Source organism: Maylandia zebra, linkage group LG5, assembly GCF_041146795.1.
Source record: "Maylandia zebra isolate NMK-2024a linkage group LG5, Mzebra_GT3a, whole genome shotgun sequence".
NCBI lineage: Eukaryota > Metazoa > Chordata > Actinopteri > Cichliformes > Cichlidae > Maylandia > Maylandia zebra.
The window spans coordinates 22,040,225-22,058,488 of NC_135171.1; the positions used below are offsets into that span (position 1 = coordinate 22,040,225).

At 40.9% G+C, this 18,264-nt stretch overlaps 1 protein-coding gene across 2 annotated transcripts in view; it reads right to left on the reverse strand.

Annotated features, from left to right (window-relative positions):
• srgap3 (SLIT-ROBO Rho GTPase activating protein 3) overlaps nucleotides 1-18,264 on the reverse strand; it is a 57,483-nt gene that overhangs the window by 26,344 nt on the left and 12,875 nt on the right. For both annotated transcript variants that reach the window (XM_004544827.3, XM_004544826.3), the window contains exons 2-4: nucleotides 12,527-12,722; nucleotides 4,353-4,515; nucleotides 680-742 (exon numbers count right to left, since the gene is read on the reverse strand). In XM_004544827.3, the coding sequence (XP_004544884.1) occupies nucleotides 680-742; nucleotides 4,353-4,515; nucleotides 12,527-12,722 (422 nt within the window). The remainder of the gene's footprint in view (nucleotides 1-679; nucleotides 743-4,352; nucleotides 4,516-12,526; nucleotides 12,723-18,264) is intronic.

An 18,264-nucleotide genomic window follows, 5' to 3' on the forward strand; every position in this document is an offset into this window, starting at 1 on the left:
CTGAAATCAACCAGATATGTTAGTAATTTGAGCCCTGAAACGGTAAACCTTGGGGAAAAATGAAATTTTCTTTTTCTTCATTCATACCTACCACAAACGTTAATCTTGAATATTCAAACAAGTATATACAGTAAACAGAGTGCAATGAACACTCAGGGAAGACACTGACATTGACCATTTAACAATACAAGAAAAGATAAACAAAGCTTATAAGAACATAAACTGGTTTCTTTTGATTCAGTACAACTCTAAAAGTTTCATTGATCCTGTCCAAGGCTAAAGGCAGTCCCATAATAAGGAGTGCAAAAAACTGAATCCATAAATCTGAAGGGAGAAAGGCAATTTCTCTTTTTAATAAGGAAGACAGAATGAAAGATAAAGGCTGCAAGGTCACTATAACCCTTCCATGATCACTAAAAGGAACCAATATGTTTTCAGGAACACACAAAGAAAGTAAAGACCGAAAGATGAGATCCATGCACGTGTTAATAAGAGTTTCTACTATGGTGCAGCAAAGGGAATAGAGACGAGCCATGACTGAAAGCTATTTAACTCAAAGGAATACAGAAGAACATGAAAAAACATCAGGAAGACAGTGAGGAGAAAGAACTTTGGGAGAGCTCAGTGAAGAGATGAGGTGTGAGAGATCGATCTGCAGGAGACACAGTCTATTACTTACAGTGTAGAGTTCATTCGTCACCTTCACAAGCTCCTCGTGCATCTGGATACCAATGTCCTTGCTCTGAAAACGGCAAGAAGACAGAACAGGGGTAAGAAAACAAATACTGTCTGAGCAATCAGCAGTGACCCGATGTTTCAAACTCCAGTTGTTATGCTGGCGCTGTGACTTTGGTGAGTCACAGAGAAACAACTCAAGAAATATTAGATGGATGACCACAAAGACTGGTGCAGAGGGTGTCTTTTCTCATTGAACCCCGCATACAAGTGAGAATTGGCACAACTGCAAAAAAATATATTTCAAAATGTGCAAGCAGCGGAGTGTTTTGGAATGGGTAATTGTACTTATTACAAACAAATTTTGAGAATACAGTAACATATAAGCATTTCCACCTTTCTAGGACACCCACAACCTCTGTTGTCAGTCAACAGTGACCAAATGTAACTGCAGGAAATGCAATACTCTAATTTCCTGCAGTTAATGCACACTACACTACATATTCAGATCAATTCTATGTCCTCAACAATGCAACAGCTTGTAAAATATCTCAGTTAATTCTTCTTACAGCTTTTAATACTCTTACAACTTCAATTGACAGAACAGAACATGCCTTTTAATAGAAGGAGAAATAAATAACAGTCGATGCATTGACACCTGTTTGTGTGGTGGGGGAACAAGACTTAATATGAAGACTCTGAGGTGAGAATACAACAACAGGATATCTCAGTTTGATGGTCTCACACATTCAAAAACAGAGGCAACACCTTCCTAGCCTAACAAAGTGACGTGAAAGTGTTATGTCTGAAAAAGAATGACACAGATAAACATCAGTACAACCCGAAATATAAAACTGTTTAAACTTCCTGATAATTTTACTTCAATTGGCTTTTCATTATAATAACTCTTGTTGTCCTTTTATGTCACAAAACCCGGAGTTCTATTTTCAAAGATTGTGCTTTTTCGGGTTGCATAGGTATTTTTTTAGTTGACATTCAGGGTAGGTGTTGAATGAAAACGTAGATTTTCTTAGCCTAGAACCAGTTTTGTTCTCAATCCATTCATTTTGTTAACCCTTACCCAGTCAGGGTCACAGGGGTCTGGAGCGTATACCACTGGTAATAGCATGAGAAGCAGTGAGAAAGATCCTCATGCCCAGTTCCACGCCTACTGCCATTATATGCCGAACAATCGTGTCTTTGGACTATGGGATCAGAGCTACAAACCACAGGAAGAACAAGCAACAACATATTGAAAGGCTGAAGACAACTAGGTGTTTCAAACTAAGAACATTCTTGCTATGAGATAACTCACTGCACCACCGCCGGCAGAATTTGTGGGCATTTTGAGTAAGGAAGCTAAAACTCAGTAACCCATGATTCAAACAGGAACAATCACTACATGGATGTTTTAATGTCTCTAGAATAAACAGCCAAAATGAAATATGTTACCTGACCATCAAATCAAATTCAGCTACTTGTGAATTATAACAGAGGTTTTAGGGCTAAGCTCTGAGAAGTAAACTAAGCTTGAAGTTGCTGAAGGCTGAATCCTACTGTCAAAATGGAGTGGTGAAAAACAAGAGGTACATGAAGTCCCAAGGTTCCTCAGTAGAGCTGGTGTGCAAACGAGACCCAAAACAGTTCCCAGAACCTTTAAGCTGTGATACTGTGTTGTTTGACACTTGTTTTGTGTGTTGCCTGGAAGGTGTCACCTTAGCCATTAACACTGGGAACATTTCAGCTAAAAACTGCAACACAATAACATACTAATAAGCAAACATGATGTTATGATGATGATTGCTAATGAACAAAACAAGTGGTTTGCCAAATACGGCAATGACTTTGAGCAGAACAGATTATGCATCTCCTCATGTGCACAACTTTTCTTAGACACATTTTTTAACAGTGAAAACAGCTGACTCATTTTTCTCTGGTGTATGGAAGATAATGACTCAGCAACAGTCATTTCATATTTGAACAAAGCAGATCAATAACGGATGTATTTTGCTATAATGAAACCTTGCTGCACCAATGACAAAGCATAGCTGAACGCAAAAACACACAAACACACACAGTATTTTCATCACTTCAGACAGCAAGACACTGACTTACTTTCATTGTCTTATGGGGACCTGCTCCTGCCCTTCTCTTCTGGAGACTTACTGTTACCCTTGGCATAATTACTGCTTGCTTAACTCTAAGCCTGAATCTAGACATAACTTTAACACATTTTGTTTGCCGGAGTTTATTTTTAGCTTATTTTCATACTGGGACTCCACAATATGCAATGTCCCCACAACATAGGTAAAAGAAGTACAAACACTCAACTTGAACCACATCCACCCACAGATCAGAGGCGTTCATTGATATATGAAAGGTAACCTTTTTTTGTCCACACCCTGGTCTGCTATGGTAACTGTGCTTGAAAAAACTTGCAACCCATGAGTCACAAACTAACCTAATTATGATTATAAAAGAATCTCAAAAGAAAATGTTTCTGTAACAGAAACTTGATTATAAAGTACGCTCAGAAGAGGAAAATAAACACAGCCTTGGTAATAAAGAAGGGATTTGATGTTGCAGCTTTGTTTTTATCTGGATCACAAGCAATAAGTTCTTCTCAAACAATCATTGAACTGAATGTAATGAACTGGATACACCCTGAGAGGGCTCCAGCAGCTGGTGAACGGCATCTGTATGCATCAGTGGCTCTGAGGTGAGACAGACTGCAGCGTGTACTGCAGAGGCTTGGGGGATGAGGAAGGTTTCATTGAGTGAGTAAAAACTGTGATGCAATACACTGTAAGAGCTGTGGCGCTTACAGAGCCCTTTATAGTGAACGTACATTTTTAAAATCTTCCCTCAATAAAAGGCACGAAAAAAGAAGATTATTAATGTATTCTGTTTGAAATTAAAAGTGATGTAGAACAGAGAAGACAACAGGAAAATATCGCACTCTGTACATTCATACTTGCCACACCTTTTGTAATTATATTACCACTGACTATTAGCACATTCATCAGAACACACCCTTCTAACTCTGATCAGCCCATCAACAGTAGCATAACAAACTAATATTCATATAATATCAGAGATATTACCTGTAACAAAATTCCTATTTTATTTACTACTTGAAAAACTATTTGTAAAGTTTTTACAGATTACATTTTGTCTTTGTTTGCCCCGTCTCATTTTAGTATAAACATTCATGATTTTCTGCAGAAAACACACACACACACACACACACACACACACACACACACACACACACACACACACACGCACACACACACACGCACACACACAGAGCATCAGAATCAAACCTCATAAGCAGAGTTAAGTTCACTACAGGAAAGCCTGCAAGGTGAAAACAACCTTCTGGTGTTTGGATAGGGCCTCAGTCATTTCTAAAATGTGCTGACAGAGAGCCAGGTGTTGCTCACACTAGTACGAGCTGTAGATTCTTAGACCAGGGAGTCTCTGCTTGTCCCCCAAGCTGCTTTTACTGCTCCGTAGGCCGTGCAAAACCTAGACATCTTACGAACTCCATGTGCACTTAATGCACTTAATCAGCAAAATGAAAGCTTAAAGGCAGAGCAGAGGTTTGGCTGCATATTGAAATCTTTTCATTGGTAACAAAGTAGGAAAAAAAGGAAGGAGATTGATGGTCTTACCTTTTTGAACAGGCGAATTACATCCTCGCTGATCTGGGCCAGGCGGACAATAACATTGTTGGTGTAGATGTCACTGAGGGTGGCATGGTCACGGCTCTCACGCCTCGTCTGGTTCAGCAACAGATACCAGCAGTTTACGGATGACAGCAAGTGCTGATCTTTCCTGGGACAATAAGAGACATAGAGGACTGTTAAAGAGCTTTTCAGAACAGAATCAGGTCTCACACAGGTGGTAACTATAAACTAAAAAAAAAAAGTTTTGCTTCAAATGTTCAGATTTATTTAGTAAAATTATAGTTTAGACACACTAAGAACAGACACTTGTACCTAAAGCTATCCACAACTCAGAGCTAGCTATGGCTTATAATAAACTATTAAGTTCAATATAGACAACATGTTTATGGTTAGCTGGGGCCTCTCTGTGTAGAGTTTGCATGTTGTTGTGCAACTAAAACTGATGGGAATTTCACCAGCCAGATACAACAAAGTTTGGCTAAAGATTAACACAAAATTATTGTTAGGATAAAAAAATAATAATAATAAAGATTTTACCTAACTGAATGTGTTAATCCCTCTCACTATCACGTCCTTTTTGCTTTCCAAGACACTCCAAGCAATGCTATAGCTAGCAAGGCACCAAGTGGTTAAATTCATAATGCTCGTGACCATAGCGATCGAGAGAGTCACAGGCCCTGATTGCTGCATAATCAGTTTAAACTGTCTTGGCCTCGGGTGCTTTTAAACCAAGTCACATAGACACTGAACAACTGCACACACACACGCACAATCCCTTCAAACCCATACCCTTGTCTGGATTCAATCTGAGCATTAATCAATCAAGCAACCCTGAGGAAGAGACAAAGGGGGCGGGGAGGGGGGTAAGAGCATAGAAGGGAGAGAACCAGAGCACAGCAGAGGATTGGGTTTCACTGTTGAGGGGAAGAAAAAGACGAGCAGCACCAACATCAAAGACATCCCCTTCAGAGAGCTTCCATAATGCTAATCGCATCTAATGAAGCTGATATCTTGCTACTCCAGAGTTCCTCCACCATTATTTCTTTACTTAACTCTGCCTCTAAACACACTTACAAGAGGCTGACAGGATACAAACAGCAGCACATCATCTTCATAACATCCTTGTGGAGCAGAAAATAGGATAGCATTTGAAGTAAACTTGATCTGTCCATTTACTGTGTACCCTGCCTCTTCATGTTAAACTGAACATAGTGTATCCATGCCCGTTATCCAAAAGGTAGGTCAGTTCATTTAAAACCACAAAAACTGAGTAGTAAAGATCCGATATAAGCCAAGTGTTAATCAAACGTCACATTTCAGGCTTGATTGTGACAATTGAAAAGCAATAATACAATTATTCAGCAATTAACTAACTCTATTATAGTGATATGAACTCATTTGTAAGACTGTGTAAAGGACAAGTGGGACATAGCAAAACCCAACATTAGTAGGTCTAATAAAGACCATATTCTCTGTCATTCCTCTGGGATGACCTACTTTGACTGTCTCACCATCCCTCATTTTGTACCAGTTCTTCTTGACTGACCTATCTTCCCATAAGAGAAGCAGGTCCTTGGTGTATAATTGCTGTTTGTGGTTGAGAGGTTTAGGGAACAGGCACCTCTACTCACTGTTAATCCCTGAAAGTGGCCAGAGATGCTTCATCTCATCCCTAAGCACAACCAAGCTCCAATTTTAGTTCTTTTTATCCACCTCAGCTTTCCACCCAAGCCCCGAACACTTCCTACAGGCATAAATCCCAGGCCCGCCTATGATGATTTAAAGCGGTAGTGGACCTGTGGTCTATAAGTATGGTTACTTTTTCCTTTAATATCTGTTTAACTTGACTGGAGCACCAGATTCGTGCCACACTGAAATAAATAGCAATTTGCAGTTTACTCAACAGACTTTAAGCACACAGCTTATAAAAAAAAACAACCAAAAAGCTGTTTTCTCGCTGTATAAACTCTGCAGAATATCGATAGACCCATGTTTTCTCACAGTTTGAACCAAAACTTTCAAGTTGGATTAATCACTTCGTAAAATCACAAGACCTGTTAATTTTCAGTACAATTCTTGTGTAATCTGGCAGATTACTCCCAATTTGCCTTTCTTAAGAATGGCTTCTGCAGGGCCTCAACATTATTGAAGCACCTTGTCAGAAAACAGAACAAAAAGCAGCCAACATCCAAAGAAGAGCTTTGATTGCTTTTCAAGAACCCTAGAGAACTATTCCTGAAGACTACTTAAAGAAATTACAAGAAAACTGTCTAAGAGAGATCAAAATATCTAGCTGGTCGTACCAAATAGACTTTAAAGCTTGTCCCAATTCTTAAAACTCAGTTTTTTTGCTTTATGTAACATCACTGCACCCAGTTCCAATGTCCTTCATTCACTGAGTTTTTTAAAAAATGTAGAAGGATGTTTTTTGGTGTGTGAGTGCATGAAAATGGAAGGGCACAGATTTTTAATGTTGTGGCATAAAACCTTGGCAACAAGAAAAAGAAAGCGATAACGGACACAAGATCTCCTTGTTTTATCACTGGTGCCCTATTTTCACAGAAATTAGGAGCATAAGGTCAGTAATTAGGCCTGTGTGGGAGCAGAGCCTGTTAACTCTGTACTAAATGTAGCTCCTCCACTTTTTACAGTACTGAGACACAACCTTGTTCTGTACTGGTTCTACAGAGATATATCAGTCATAAAAGATATTCATTCCTCAATCTCTACGTTTTACCCACTTCTTGCCAATTTCCTGTAGAAGGATGAATATCAAGTGAGAACTTGCAGGTCAATTAATCTTGAAGGCTTCAAAAGGTTTGATTTTGAATGGCTTCATGCCCTCTGTATTTATACAAGGAATATCATTAACATGCAGAAGAAGGCAAATGATGAGCCCTGACAGTCTCTAGAGAAACAAAGAGGAAGAGGAGGAGGAGGACGAGTGCAGCTTTCTGGCATCCTGTTATATTCGTCTCATTCAGCAAAGCCCTGTCTGCCTGTCTGCATAGTTTTAGACTCTGCTCCCCGTGTAATGCAGGTACATACACTGAGCATGATCTGTGAACAATTCAAAGAGAATGAAGAAGAAGATGAGACACAGTGTCAGTGAAAGTGAATGGAGAAACAAAAAAAGAGAGCGTGTTTGGAGAGTATAGCAATAATCCTCTGATTCAAGGATAAAATGATGGCAGGCTGTCTCCTTAATATACATACTCTGAACAAGTGAGTATTGTATAGAAGAGTGGCCGTGCTTTAGTCACGGTTGCTCTGAATGCCACCATCTAATCACCAAGAGCCTCTGATGTGTCTGAGCCAGGATTTCCAGAAGGAAGTGTGTATTTATCAAACCAGGACTCAGCTTTATAAAGGCCTTTAATCCGCTCCACACTGCTTGCCTGCTGCTTATCAATGAAACAGCCAAGGAAAAGAAGAAAGTGCCAAACAGCTTCAAAAGACAAGGGACACGTGGGCACATGCAGCTTGCTTTGCCATTTAAATTTTCTTTTGCCCCCATTTTTCAGCACAGCTTAAATATGCTACATCGCTGATTTGCACACCATTTACTTTGGGGTTTTTTTTTCGAGGAGACACACTGCCAGCACTTGATAACGCACAGCTGTACAGACAGATGGGGCAGAGCAGGGCAGAGCATGGGGCAGTACCTGCGAAGAGGACACGGGGCTTTGACAAGATCTGAAACGCAAACTGCAAAACAGCTACTCTATTGATCCGCACACCGTGATTTGCAAAAGCGTCACACCAACTGCTGTGCACTGACTACAAGAGATACAACTCAACCTTTTACTCTTTGAACCTCAGACCACCAGAGTAGCCATACTTATAAAAACCAATGGAACTAAAGTCATTGCTCTAGGCTGATGCTTGTCTGCCAAGCCTGCAAAGCACAATTAAAAAGGTCGTTGCATTCCTAAAATGAGACGAATCATAACCGAAGAGCATTATCATGTTTCGAGGCTTCTCAAAGAAAAGCTTGTTACGAGCACAGGCTGGATCAAAATGTGTAATGCTGAAACATGACAATATCCAGCTATACAGTTTCAAGTTGTGACATCTGAACCGTGACGTCCTTTGAATGAACAAAGGTCATTACTAAAAGGAAAGCCTGATATACACAAAGATCTCAATAAAGACATCAGACTTTTTTCCCCAGATTCCTCTCAAACCTAATGAGCATACACACAAACTTAGACGGCGCTATAACCCCAGCTTCATCTCCACAGCAAGGTTGTTATCCATATTAGTGCTGCATGATTTGCCATCCTATCTATATCACGGACATACAATATCAATCCATCCTAATTTGATGGGTTACTTTATAAAACCTGCTCATAATTTACTCGTAAACATCTGTCCCATAAATAAAATCAAGTCAGCTGTTGTCTCTAAGGATCCAATAAGCAGGGTTTTTCCTGGCTCGAAATAAAATAGGCGGTGACTCCGTACGGCACTAAGCATGATCACTTTGTACAGAAAAGGCATTAAAAGCGTTGCCCAATTTGACATCTATGCAGTTCTCTAGCATCTCGGAGTATTTCGTAAACAAAAATGCACATTGCACATGGTAAATAGAGTCCAAACACTTTAATAACAACACTGGAGGATGTGGGAGCACCCTGGTGTGAGAAAGAAAAGCACTTGCACCGTAACTGTAGCACAGAACACCTAAGTAACCTCTCAGTGTGTCTTTTCACTGAGGCAAATAGGGTAAAGCGCCAGAGCAAAATAATTCTCGGTTGGGTTGCTGCAGTGTAGCCTTAGCTGCAGTAGCTGTAAATCACAGTGGCATTCAGCTTGCTAATGAATCTGCACTGGAAGGGTTCAGCCAGCAGCTGTAGGCAGGGATCCAGGACATATGGAAGTCTGTCCTGGTCAGAATGACGCCATTTTACCGCTGTGTGGTGATGTCCACTAAGCTGCTTATGAAGCACCCCTTAGCAGTACAGCACAAGGTTTCCTGAGCATGGCTTCCTTTGCGATGAAAGATGGTCATCTAAGCGAGAGTGAAAACATTTTTTTTCCAAAAAAAAGTATAAGTGAAAGGCATAATGTACATTTCTGTGACTTTGATGTTGAATACTGCATAATTTGTGCCACCAAAGTGGGGGTTTTTTTTGTCTTTTTTAAAGAAAAACACAAGTGCTCTTCTTGCCCATTTGGTGTTTTAGTGGCTCCTCATTAACTTAACTACACTAAAGTAGTAGGAAAGGCTGACTGAAGGGTGTGTCACGGCTGATTACCAGGATTTGTGGTTGCCCGCCTGCAGACTGGGAGTTCAAGGAAGAAGGTGCGGTAATGTTATAAACCTTTTTGTGTCATTATCAAAAGCTTATGAACTCACTTTGGTTGATGAATGGGACAGTTTGAATTTACTGTGGCCTGATGTGTTTCTGTCTAACACACACAAAAGTGTGTGTGGCCTGAGTGAACCTTACATCCTCCCCACCCACACTTCCTCCGTTAGTGGTTTGTGAGCGCATCAGTTCTTTCAGACAGAGTCCAGAGTATTCTCTAGCAGTTAGTCTAATAAGCTTTTAAAATGTCACGTCTGCTTAAATATCATTTTACTCTAGACCTGTTTATGTCTGTGCAGGAGATCTCTGCCCAGACACTGCACTGAAACACCTGTCGGCTCACCACAAGCAGAAAGCATAAGTAGACTGGATATCTCAGGATTATTCTTCTAACACTTGTCCATCACTGCATGGATCAGCTGTGGAGTCAAAAGGTTAAGCCACTGTCTCGAACTAGCAGTGCTGGTTTTTGTGAGGCTGTCTTCAGAGTAACATACACCCATTCATACACTCATACAGCTCAATTATGCAGCCAAATCCTCATCTGCTTTAGAAACACTGTTCAATACTGCTAAAAAAAGAACGCACACACTACACGGCCTTGTGTACACAGAGTTACACAAGTCTTCTGAAAATTAAAAACACTGGTTTTCTGGTTAAAAATTAAAAGTGGAAGTCAAGGCACGAACTTAATCATCTATCTGCAAATCTGAAGCGAGATTAATATATGTATTACTGTGTATTACATGTGACCCAATACATTGACTTTTTTTTCAAACTTTCACACTTTCAGGGGGTTAAAAAACAGGAAATCATGTACTTTTTGCACAACTACATTTTGGCTACCAAGACCAGTTATACTATCAAAACTGCTGCTTACATTTTAATGCATCAGCAACAAACAATAAATAATACATCACTAGCATAACCCTAACAGTTTTCACTTTATATAATCTGTTTAAACTTTAATTAGTGATTCTGCTATTAATTATAGACTTTTGCACTTAGTATGTCAAATACAGGATGTTTACACAATTCTCTCAAACAAGGTTTTCACATAAAAACAAAAAAATGTTTTTTTGTTAGGCATCATAATTAAAATCAGAGGTGGAGGGTTAGAATATATACTGCGTATGTTGGTGCAGATTTATGCGTCACATCTGCTGGGTTAGTGCTCCCACTACCAAACTGAACAAAGCAAGATTAATATAAATATATTATTAGTAACCCACTGAGCTGACTTGTCACCTTTTTGCACTCACACTTTCAGAGGATAAAAAAAGCAAAACAGGAAATAGTTTTAGTGCAACTACATTGCAGCTACCAAGACCAGTTATATTATTCAATTGCTGCTTACACAGTAATGCATCAATGACATGCAATAAATAATACATCAAAGCATAACCCTACCAGTATTAACTCTGTGAAATCAGTACTTTACCTACTGATTCTGTTATTACTAATAGCCTGCTGCACTTAATGTGTCAAATGCAGGATATTTACACACCTCTCTCGAAAAGGTTTTGACACCTGAACAAAATAATCAGTTTTATTTTTAAGAATCAGGCAAAACACTAATATTTCTTTATCAACTTTTGAGAATTAAACAGACCTTCTTATGGAAATATTGGAAATCCATTTGTGTTGTTCCCATTTGCAAGAATCAGAAGCTAGAATTTGACTACATACTGCGTATGTTGGTGCAGATTTATGTCTGAGATCTGCTGCCAGATCACAGCTGGGTTAGTGCTCCCATTACCAAACTGAACTAAGCTTGCCTGCTCGCCTGAGGTGCTTGATTTTGGGAGCGGCAGAACTCAATTTCATGCCCTGCGTGAGTCATGCACCAATGTGTTGTGGTAATCTCTGGCCAGACGATTCCTTATTTCCTCACTGGCATCCATTTCAGTATTTTCAGAACTTCAAATCTAAATAGGTCAAAGCTGCATGAGGTCTGATTTTGATCTGATGACATTTAGCAATATTTGCCTTTTTTGCTTTTGTACTTGGCTACAGGATTTATAATGTTCCCTCCTGTGACCCGTCTTTAAAAAACACTGGCAGTCACCAGTGCCTCCACTCCTAGTAGATGCATCTATGGTATTGATTTGAAAATCCTAGGTGACTTTTAAAAAAGTTAACCTCTGATCTTGAAGTCATGGTCACTGGGATTCAAACTCATAGATGGTATGGTGATATCAATTTAAAACTCCTACATCGCCTTGTTCTCATATTATCACATTCACAAACTCTGGTGTCCGCCTGCCCACCCAGCCAATGGGGTAACAACAATACACAATCAGGGTAAAAATGTAATGGCTTTTAATTTATTGCTACTCAGCACATTTATGCACATTTAATTTACATTTTCAATAAAAAGTTAGAAAGCTAAGTTCTCAATTATAGTGGCAAAAGTGAACTGCATGTAGTATGTCCAACATTCAAGAGTTGAAACCTCTAATGAACTGAGCAGTCATTGTGAAGCTAGAATAATCTGACCTTTGAAGCTGTCATAAAGGCGAAGACTGTAATAAGAGACATTCCCTGACAGCACGTAAACAAATGGGAGCATTCTGTTATATAATGCTGCAATGTGATTAGCATCAAGGAAGGAAGTGTTTAGTGAGGAGAAAAAGTGACTTGACCTTCATATGATAAAGGAAATAAAGCAAGTAGGTCATGAAATGCCATTTAAATTCAAATCTAACAAGAAGCCAAAAACTTAGACAACATTAAGGAAAGAAAATATGATAGTGCACCTGCTTCCAATCAACAACACACAAAGACTCCAATGCACAGAAGAATATATATTAAACAGTACCAGCTATAAATGCTTCAACTCACTTAAACTGTTGGTGTTCTCTGGAGCTGCGGATCTTCGAGGAGAACCTCTCAGCCAGTTTCTCCAAGCTGCGGGAGTATTCCAGTTCAATCTCTGCTTTGCGACGGAAGAACTCCTGCAGATCCTGCAGGAGCTGGATACGTGATTCAGACTGTTGCTCCAGGCATTTAAACTGCTCCACCAGCTGGTTACGGATCTCTGTACAAGAAAACACCAAACAAAAAGGAGTTTGATTGACTTTTTACACACAAAATTAAGGCACAGTAATGTGAAAAATAAGATGTTCAAATGACTCTAGGCAGTACTGTAAAAAACTAAGTGAACCATTACTGCTGCCATAGGAATTAATAGAGTAAGTAAACGATGCTGTTTAACTGATTATCAGCAGGAGTAACCACCTCTATAAATAATACGTTTTGGCAGTTTGTTGGTCTGGAGCATTGAGGTGTGAGTTAACACAATCTTCCCCAGAGTGGGTGTGCCAAGAAATTCACCCTAATGTCAGACAGTGCAGTGCTCAAAGAAACTGAGGAAACTAAGCGCTATATCTCATACTCTACAGACCTCAGTTAGCATGCTAAATGTTAGCATGCTAACATTTCCTGACAATACCTTTGGAGGAAGATTAAACAAGTATGTCTTGTTTATAAGGGTTTCCAGGAGAAAGCCTCTTCTCTCTAAAAAGGACATGGCAGTATAGCTTTGGTTTACAAAGTTGCATCTGAACAAACTACAGGATTTCTGGAACAATCTCCTTTGGGCAGACCAGACTAAAGTGGAGGAGTTTGGCCATAATGTGCAGCTGGACATCTGGTGAAAACCAATCACAGCACATTCAAATCAAATCAAATCAAATCACTTTTTATTGTCACATCACATGTGCAGGCACACTGGCACAGCACATGCGAGTGAAATTCTTGTGTGCGAGCCCCACAAGCAACAGAGATGTGCAAACACAACAACACAAACGAGCAAAATACAAGAATGGCCAACCTGAAACTAATAAATATATGTACAATATATAATAGTGTATGCATTTCTGGATGTGTATACTAAATATTTTCCTACGTGTGTGTGTGTGTGTGTGTGTGTGTGTGTGTGTGTGTGTGTGTGTATACACATTTTTACAAATTAAATAGTAAAAAAATAAAATAAAATAATAATAATAATAATAAAATATATAAAATATACAGAGTTGAATATGTGCAAAACAAGTGGCATTTATATACAGTGTGGAGTGCATAATGTTGAAGTTCCAGTAGTGAAGCTGAGGTGTCTATGACGTGTTCAGCAGTCTGATGGCCTGATGGAAAAAGCTGTCTCTCAGTCTGCTGGTACGGGACCGGATGCTGCAGAACCTCCTTCCTGATGGAAGCAGTCTGAACAGTTTATGGCTGGGGTGACTGGAGTCCTTGATGATCCTCCCCGCTTTCCTCAGGCACCGCTTCCTGTAGATGTCTTGGAGGGAGGGAAGCTCACCTCCAATTATCCGTTCAGAGCACCGCACTACTCGCTGGAGAGCTTTGCAGTTGTAGGCGGTGCTGTTGCCATACCAGGTGGTGATGCATCCAGTGAGGATGCTCTCAATGGCACAGCGATAGAAGGTCCTGAGGATGCGGGGGCTCATGCCGAATCTTTTCAGTCTCCTGAGAAAGAAGAGGCGCTGCTGCGCCTTCTTCACTGTTTTGTTTGTGTGTACTGACCACGTAAGATCCTCAGCCAGGTGTACGCCAAGGAACCGGAAGCTGCTCACTCTCTCCACAGCAGCGCCGTTGATGGTGATGGAGGTGTGTACTTCTCTGCACCTCCGGAAGTCCACTATCAACTCCTTTGTCTTTGCGACGTTGAGGGTGAGATGGTTGTCTTGACACCAGTGGGTCAGGGCGCTGACTTCCTCCCTGTAAGCCGTCTCATCACCGTTGGTGATAAGACCCACCACTGTAGTGTCGTCCGCAAACTTCACAATGATGTTGGAGCTGTTAGTGGCTGTGCAGTCGTAGGTGTAGAGTGAGTACAGGAGAGGGCTCAGTACACACCCCTGTGGAGCACCAGTGTTCAGTGTGATGGGGGATGAGGTGATGCTGCCCAGTCTGACCACCTGGCGTCTGTCAGACAGGAAGCTAAGGATCCAGCTGCAGAGGGAGCTGCTCAGTCCTAGATCCTGCAGTTTCCTGTCCAGCTTCGAGGGAACGATGGTATTGAATGCTGAGCTGTAATCTACAAACAGCATCCTCACATACGTGTCTCTCTTCTCCAGGTGTGACAGGGCAGTGTGTAGTGTCAGGGCTATGGCATCATCAGTGGACCTGTTGTGGCGGTATGCAAACTGTAGAGGGTCCAGTGAGTCGGGTAGTGCAGAGCAGATGAAGTCCCTGACCAGCTTCTCGAAGCATTTGCTTACGATGGGGGTCAGGGCTACAGGTCGCCAGTCGTTCAATGAGGAGATGGTGGAGGATTTGGGTACAGGGACGATGGTGGCCATTTTGAAGCAGGCTGGGACTACAGACAGAGAGAGGGAAAGGTTGAAGATGTGCGTGAACACTCCAGCCAGCTGAGCCGCGCATGACCTGAGGACGCGGCCGGGAATCCCGTCCGGACCAGTAGCTTTGCGTGCGTTCACCTTCCTGAAGCACTTCCGCACATCCTCCTCAGACACAGTGTGCGCACTGACGTCATCCGCGGTGCGCACACTGTCCGGTCTCATGGTGTTCGCTGTGTCGAATCTAGCGTAGAATATGTTTAGATCCTCACACAGAGAGGCCGTGGTCTGCGGTGTGCTGGTTTTCCCTCTAAAGTCTGTGATCGTGTTTAGTCCCTGCCACATACTCCGAGGGTTGTCAAACTGTTGTTCCACCCTGTCCCTGTACTCACGTTTGGCTGCTTTGATCGTCTTCCGGAGTTGGTAATGTGCGTGTTTGTAGTCCGATGTGTTCGCGGAGGCACAAACAAACACCTCAAACCACCCCTTGAGCACGGTGGTGGAAGGGGGATAAGTTGGGTTTGTTTTGCAGCCACAGGACCTGGGCACCATACAAACACGTCAACCACAAACTCCTCTGTACACCAAAATATTCTCCATCTAAACATGAGGCCTGTCTGATAGCTACAGCTAGGCTAAAACTAGGTTATTTTCCAGAACATCAACCTCAAGAAGAGAGAAAGATTGCAAACCTCAATGGACAGAAGCAACACTCTAAAGGAGACTGGGTGAAAATTCCTCCATAACGATGTGAGAGACTGATAAAGTACATTCATTTGTTGATGCTAAATCGGTTCTACACCTTTAGTGAATAATGAATTGTACTAAGTTTTGACAGGACTCTTTGCAGTCTTTTTCTCCTTATTGTATATGTTGAATGACTGTTTTTAAAATTATCCATCTCCACTTTTACTATAGGAATGTAACAAAGTTAAAAGCTTCTGTGACAAACATACAAATTCCCAAAAACATAACACAACCCAGTTACAACTACACAGATAACAATGCACAATAAAACCTTGACTAACCTTCAAATTAAATGAAATCAACAAAATTGAGAAATAATAATTGAAAGCAGGAGAGCAGCGATAAAGAGAGTCAGCTGCGAGAGAGAAGCCAGTAAGTAGACCTGTGTTTATGACCTCTCATGTACATCTAAATAAAACTGATTTAATGAGAAACGCTTCACTCCCCCACTTGGACTAAGTAGCAACATTTCGCCTCAAGAGGAACACGATGTTAGCGGCCAGACTACAGACCCTTCATGGGAGCCACAAGCAAAACTCAATTCCCCTTTGTAGTGCTGTCATCAGCAACAATGACGCCTCAGCTCAGGAACAGAAAAATGCCTATTCTGTAGAATAAAATTATACTGTTAAGGAAGGAGCGCAAGTAAACAGGATGAATCTCACTTGAAAAGAGGAAGAAAACACCACGAACCCATGTGAAACCTTTACTAGAAATCCCAGTTTTGTTGATGCGTCTATATTTTCAATTAACTTTATTTTTCCCTCAGTGTGATTCAAGAAGCGAGTATCAAAACATGATGAAATGACAGCTACCAGTACTGCTGCCACAGATTTTTAAGCTTTCAAGGTTTCTCTTGTGAATACTTCATCCTAACCTATAATGACTAAATAAAGCCAAGAGCCACATTGTGCTAACTTTTGGCAATTAAGATTTTCCACCAATCAAAAGGATCTTTTATTTTTTCTGCATGAAAATGTGCTAAAAGAAGAAGAAGAAGAAGAAGAAGAAGAAGAAGAAGAACTTCCTAATGCAAGGCATGTCATGTTGCAACATCTCTTATTTACAATATGAGTCACTGCAAGTTATAACCTTTAAAATGAAGGCAGGATGAATCGCACACGTACAGTATCAAAGCCGTGTCAGTGACACTCTGCAGGCAGACGAACTGCCAGCTGAATGGTGAAACCACAGCAGTGACACAGACTGTGTTTTCATGCTGCTGAGGGTGTAATTTGGACAGCAAAGCCCTCATCATGGATATATGTTGGCTCTGACTGCTGGGGAAACCGTAACACTGTGCACAGGGAGCCTTTGCTCTCCCTGTGATGTCGTGCCGCCTGGCTTAAGCCTCAAGCGGCATGCTTCACTCTGTGGTTAACCATTGTCCCAGCCCTCCCCTTTATCCAGGGGGCCTCCCTCTCTCTCTCTCAGCAGGGCTTAAAGCTCTGTTTTTAGTGGGAACTGAATCAGAGCTCAGGGATATACAGTATTTTACTACTTCACTTCTGTCAGGAATGCTTTGCCAAACATTCAGTTATGTTTTTATATATATATATTACTTTCAGAAGACAGAAACAATGCAGAAGAATTCAAGGCAAGAAAAAAGAAGCCAGAGGAAAATGTGACAGCAATGTGCGTGAGTGACATGGAGGACTTTTAAAAACATTCTTTTACAGAAAGGGAACCATCAGCTGCAGCCTTGCTTTTGACAGATGAGATTGGAAAAATAGGTCACACCAGAAGTGTGCCTTTCCCTCTGAGAAACCATGAGCAATTGAAGAATTATTCAGAATTAAGTATTTCCAGCACACTGAGTATGGCTTGATTTGCTGTGGTTTCTTCAAAGAGAAGGACCCTTCTTTAGTTCGCTTCCGTCTGTGAGGTTGGCAAAATGCTGTGAATATGTGTGTGCAGTAAATTTAAAGATGCCTCCTTACAGTTTTAAAGACAACGCATTAATATTTTTGCTAGATAGATACATTTCTGTAATATCTGATATCCTTTGTCTTTCTACCATGTAATTGTTGAAAGACTATGGATTGCCCAGATGAAATACTCTGTGACTAGTATGGCACACAAACCCTAATGCTTTCAAGAACATTTATATACTCGAACTGTGATGGCCCTCCTGGCTTGGCTGAACCTGAGGGCTACACCATGAAGGAAGTTCAACACAACCAGACTGTGTCAGCGTTAGCTGGCTTGACAGAGTTCAAATGCTAGTTGGAGATAACAGGGATCAGATGGTGGTTCTCAGAAGTCTCTGTTAAGCCGGGCTTTCTGCTTCAGGCTCTGTGTGCTCACTCATCATGTGACTCTTCCAAACTAAATGACCCCTTCGAGTGTCACATCAGCTGAAATGTTATCAATGATGATAAAACAGTGAGAACATAAAAATATCTTTAAAGAACATTTAACCCATTCACTGCTTCACTGCGTGAATGGGTTAAATGCAGAGAGGAATTTCCCCACGAGGATCAATAAAGTTTACATTATTATTATTCTCATCAT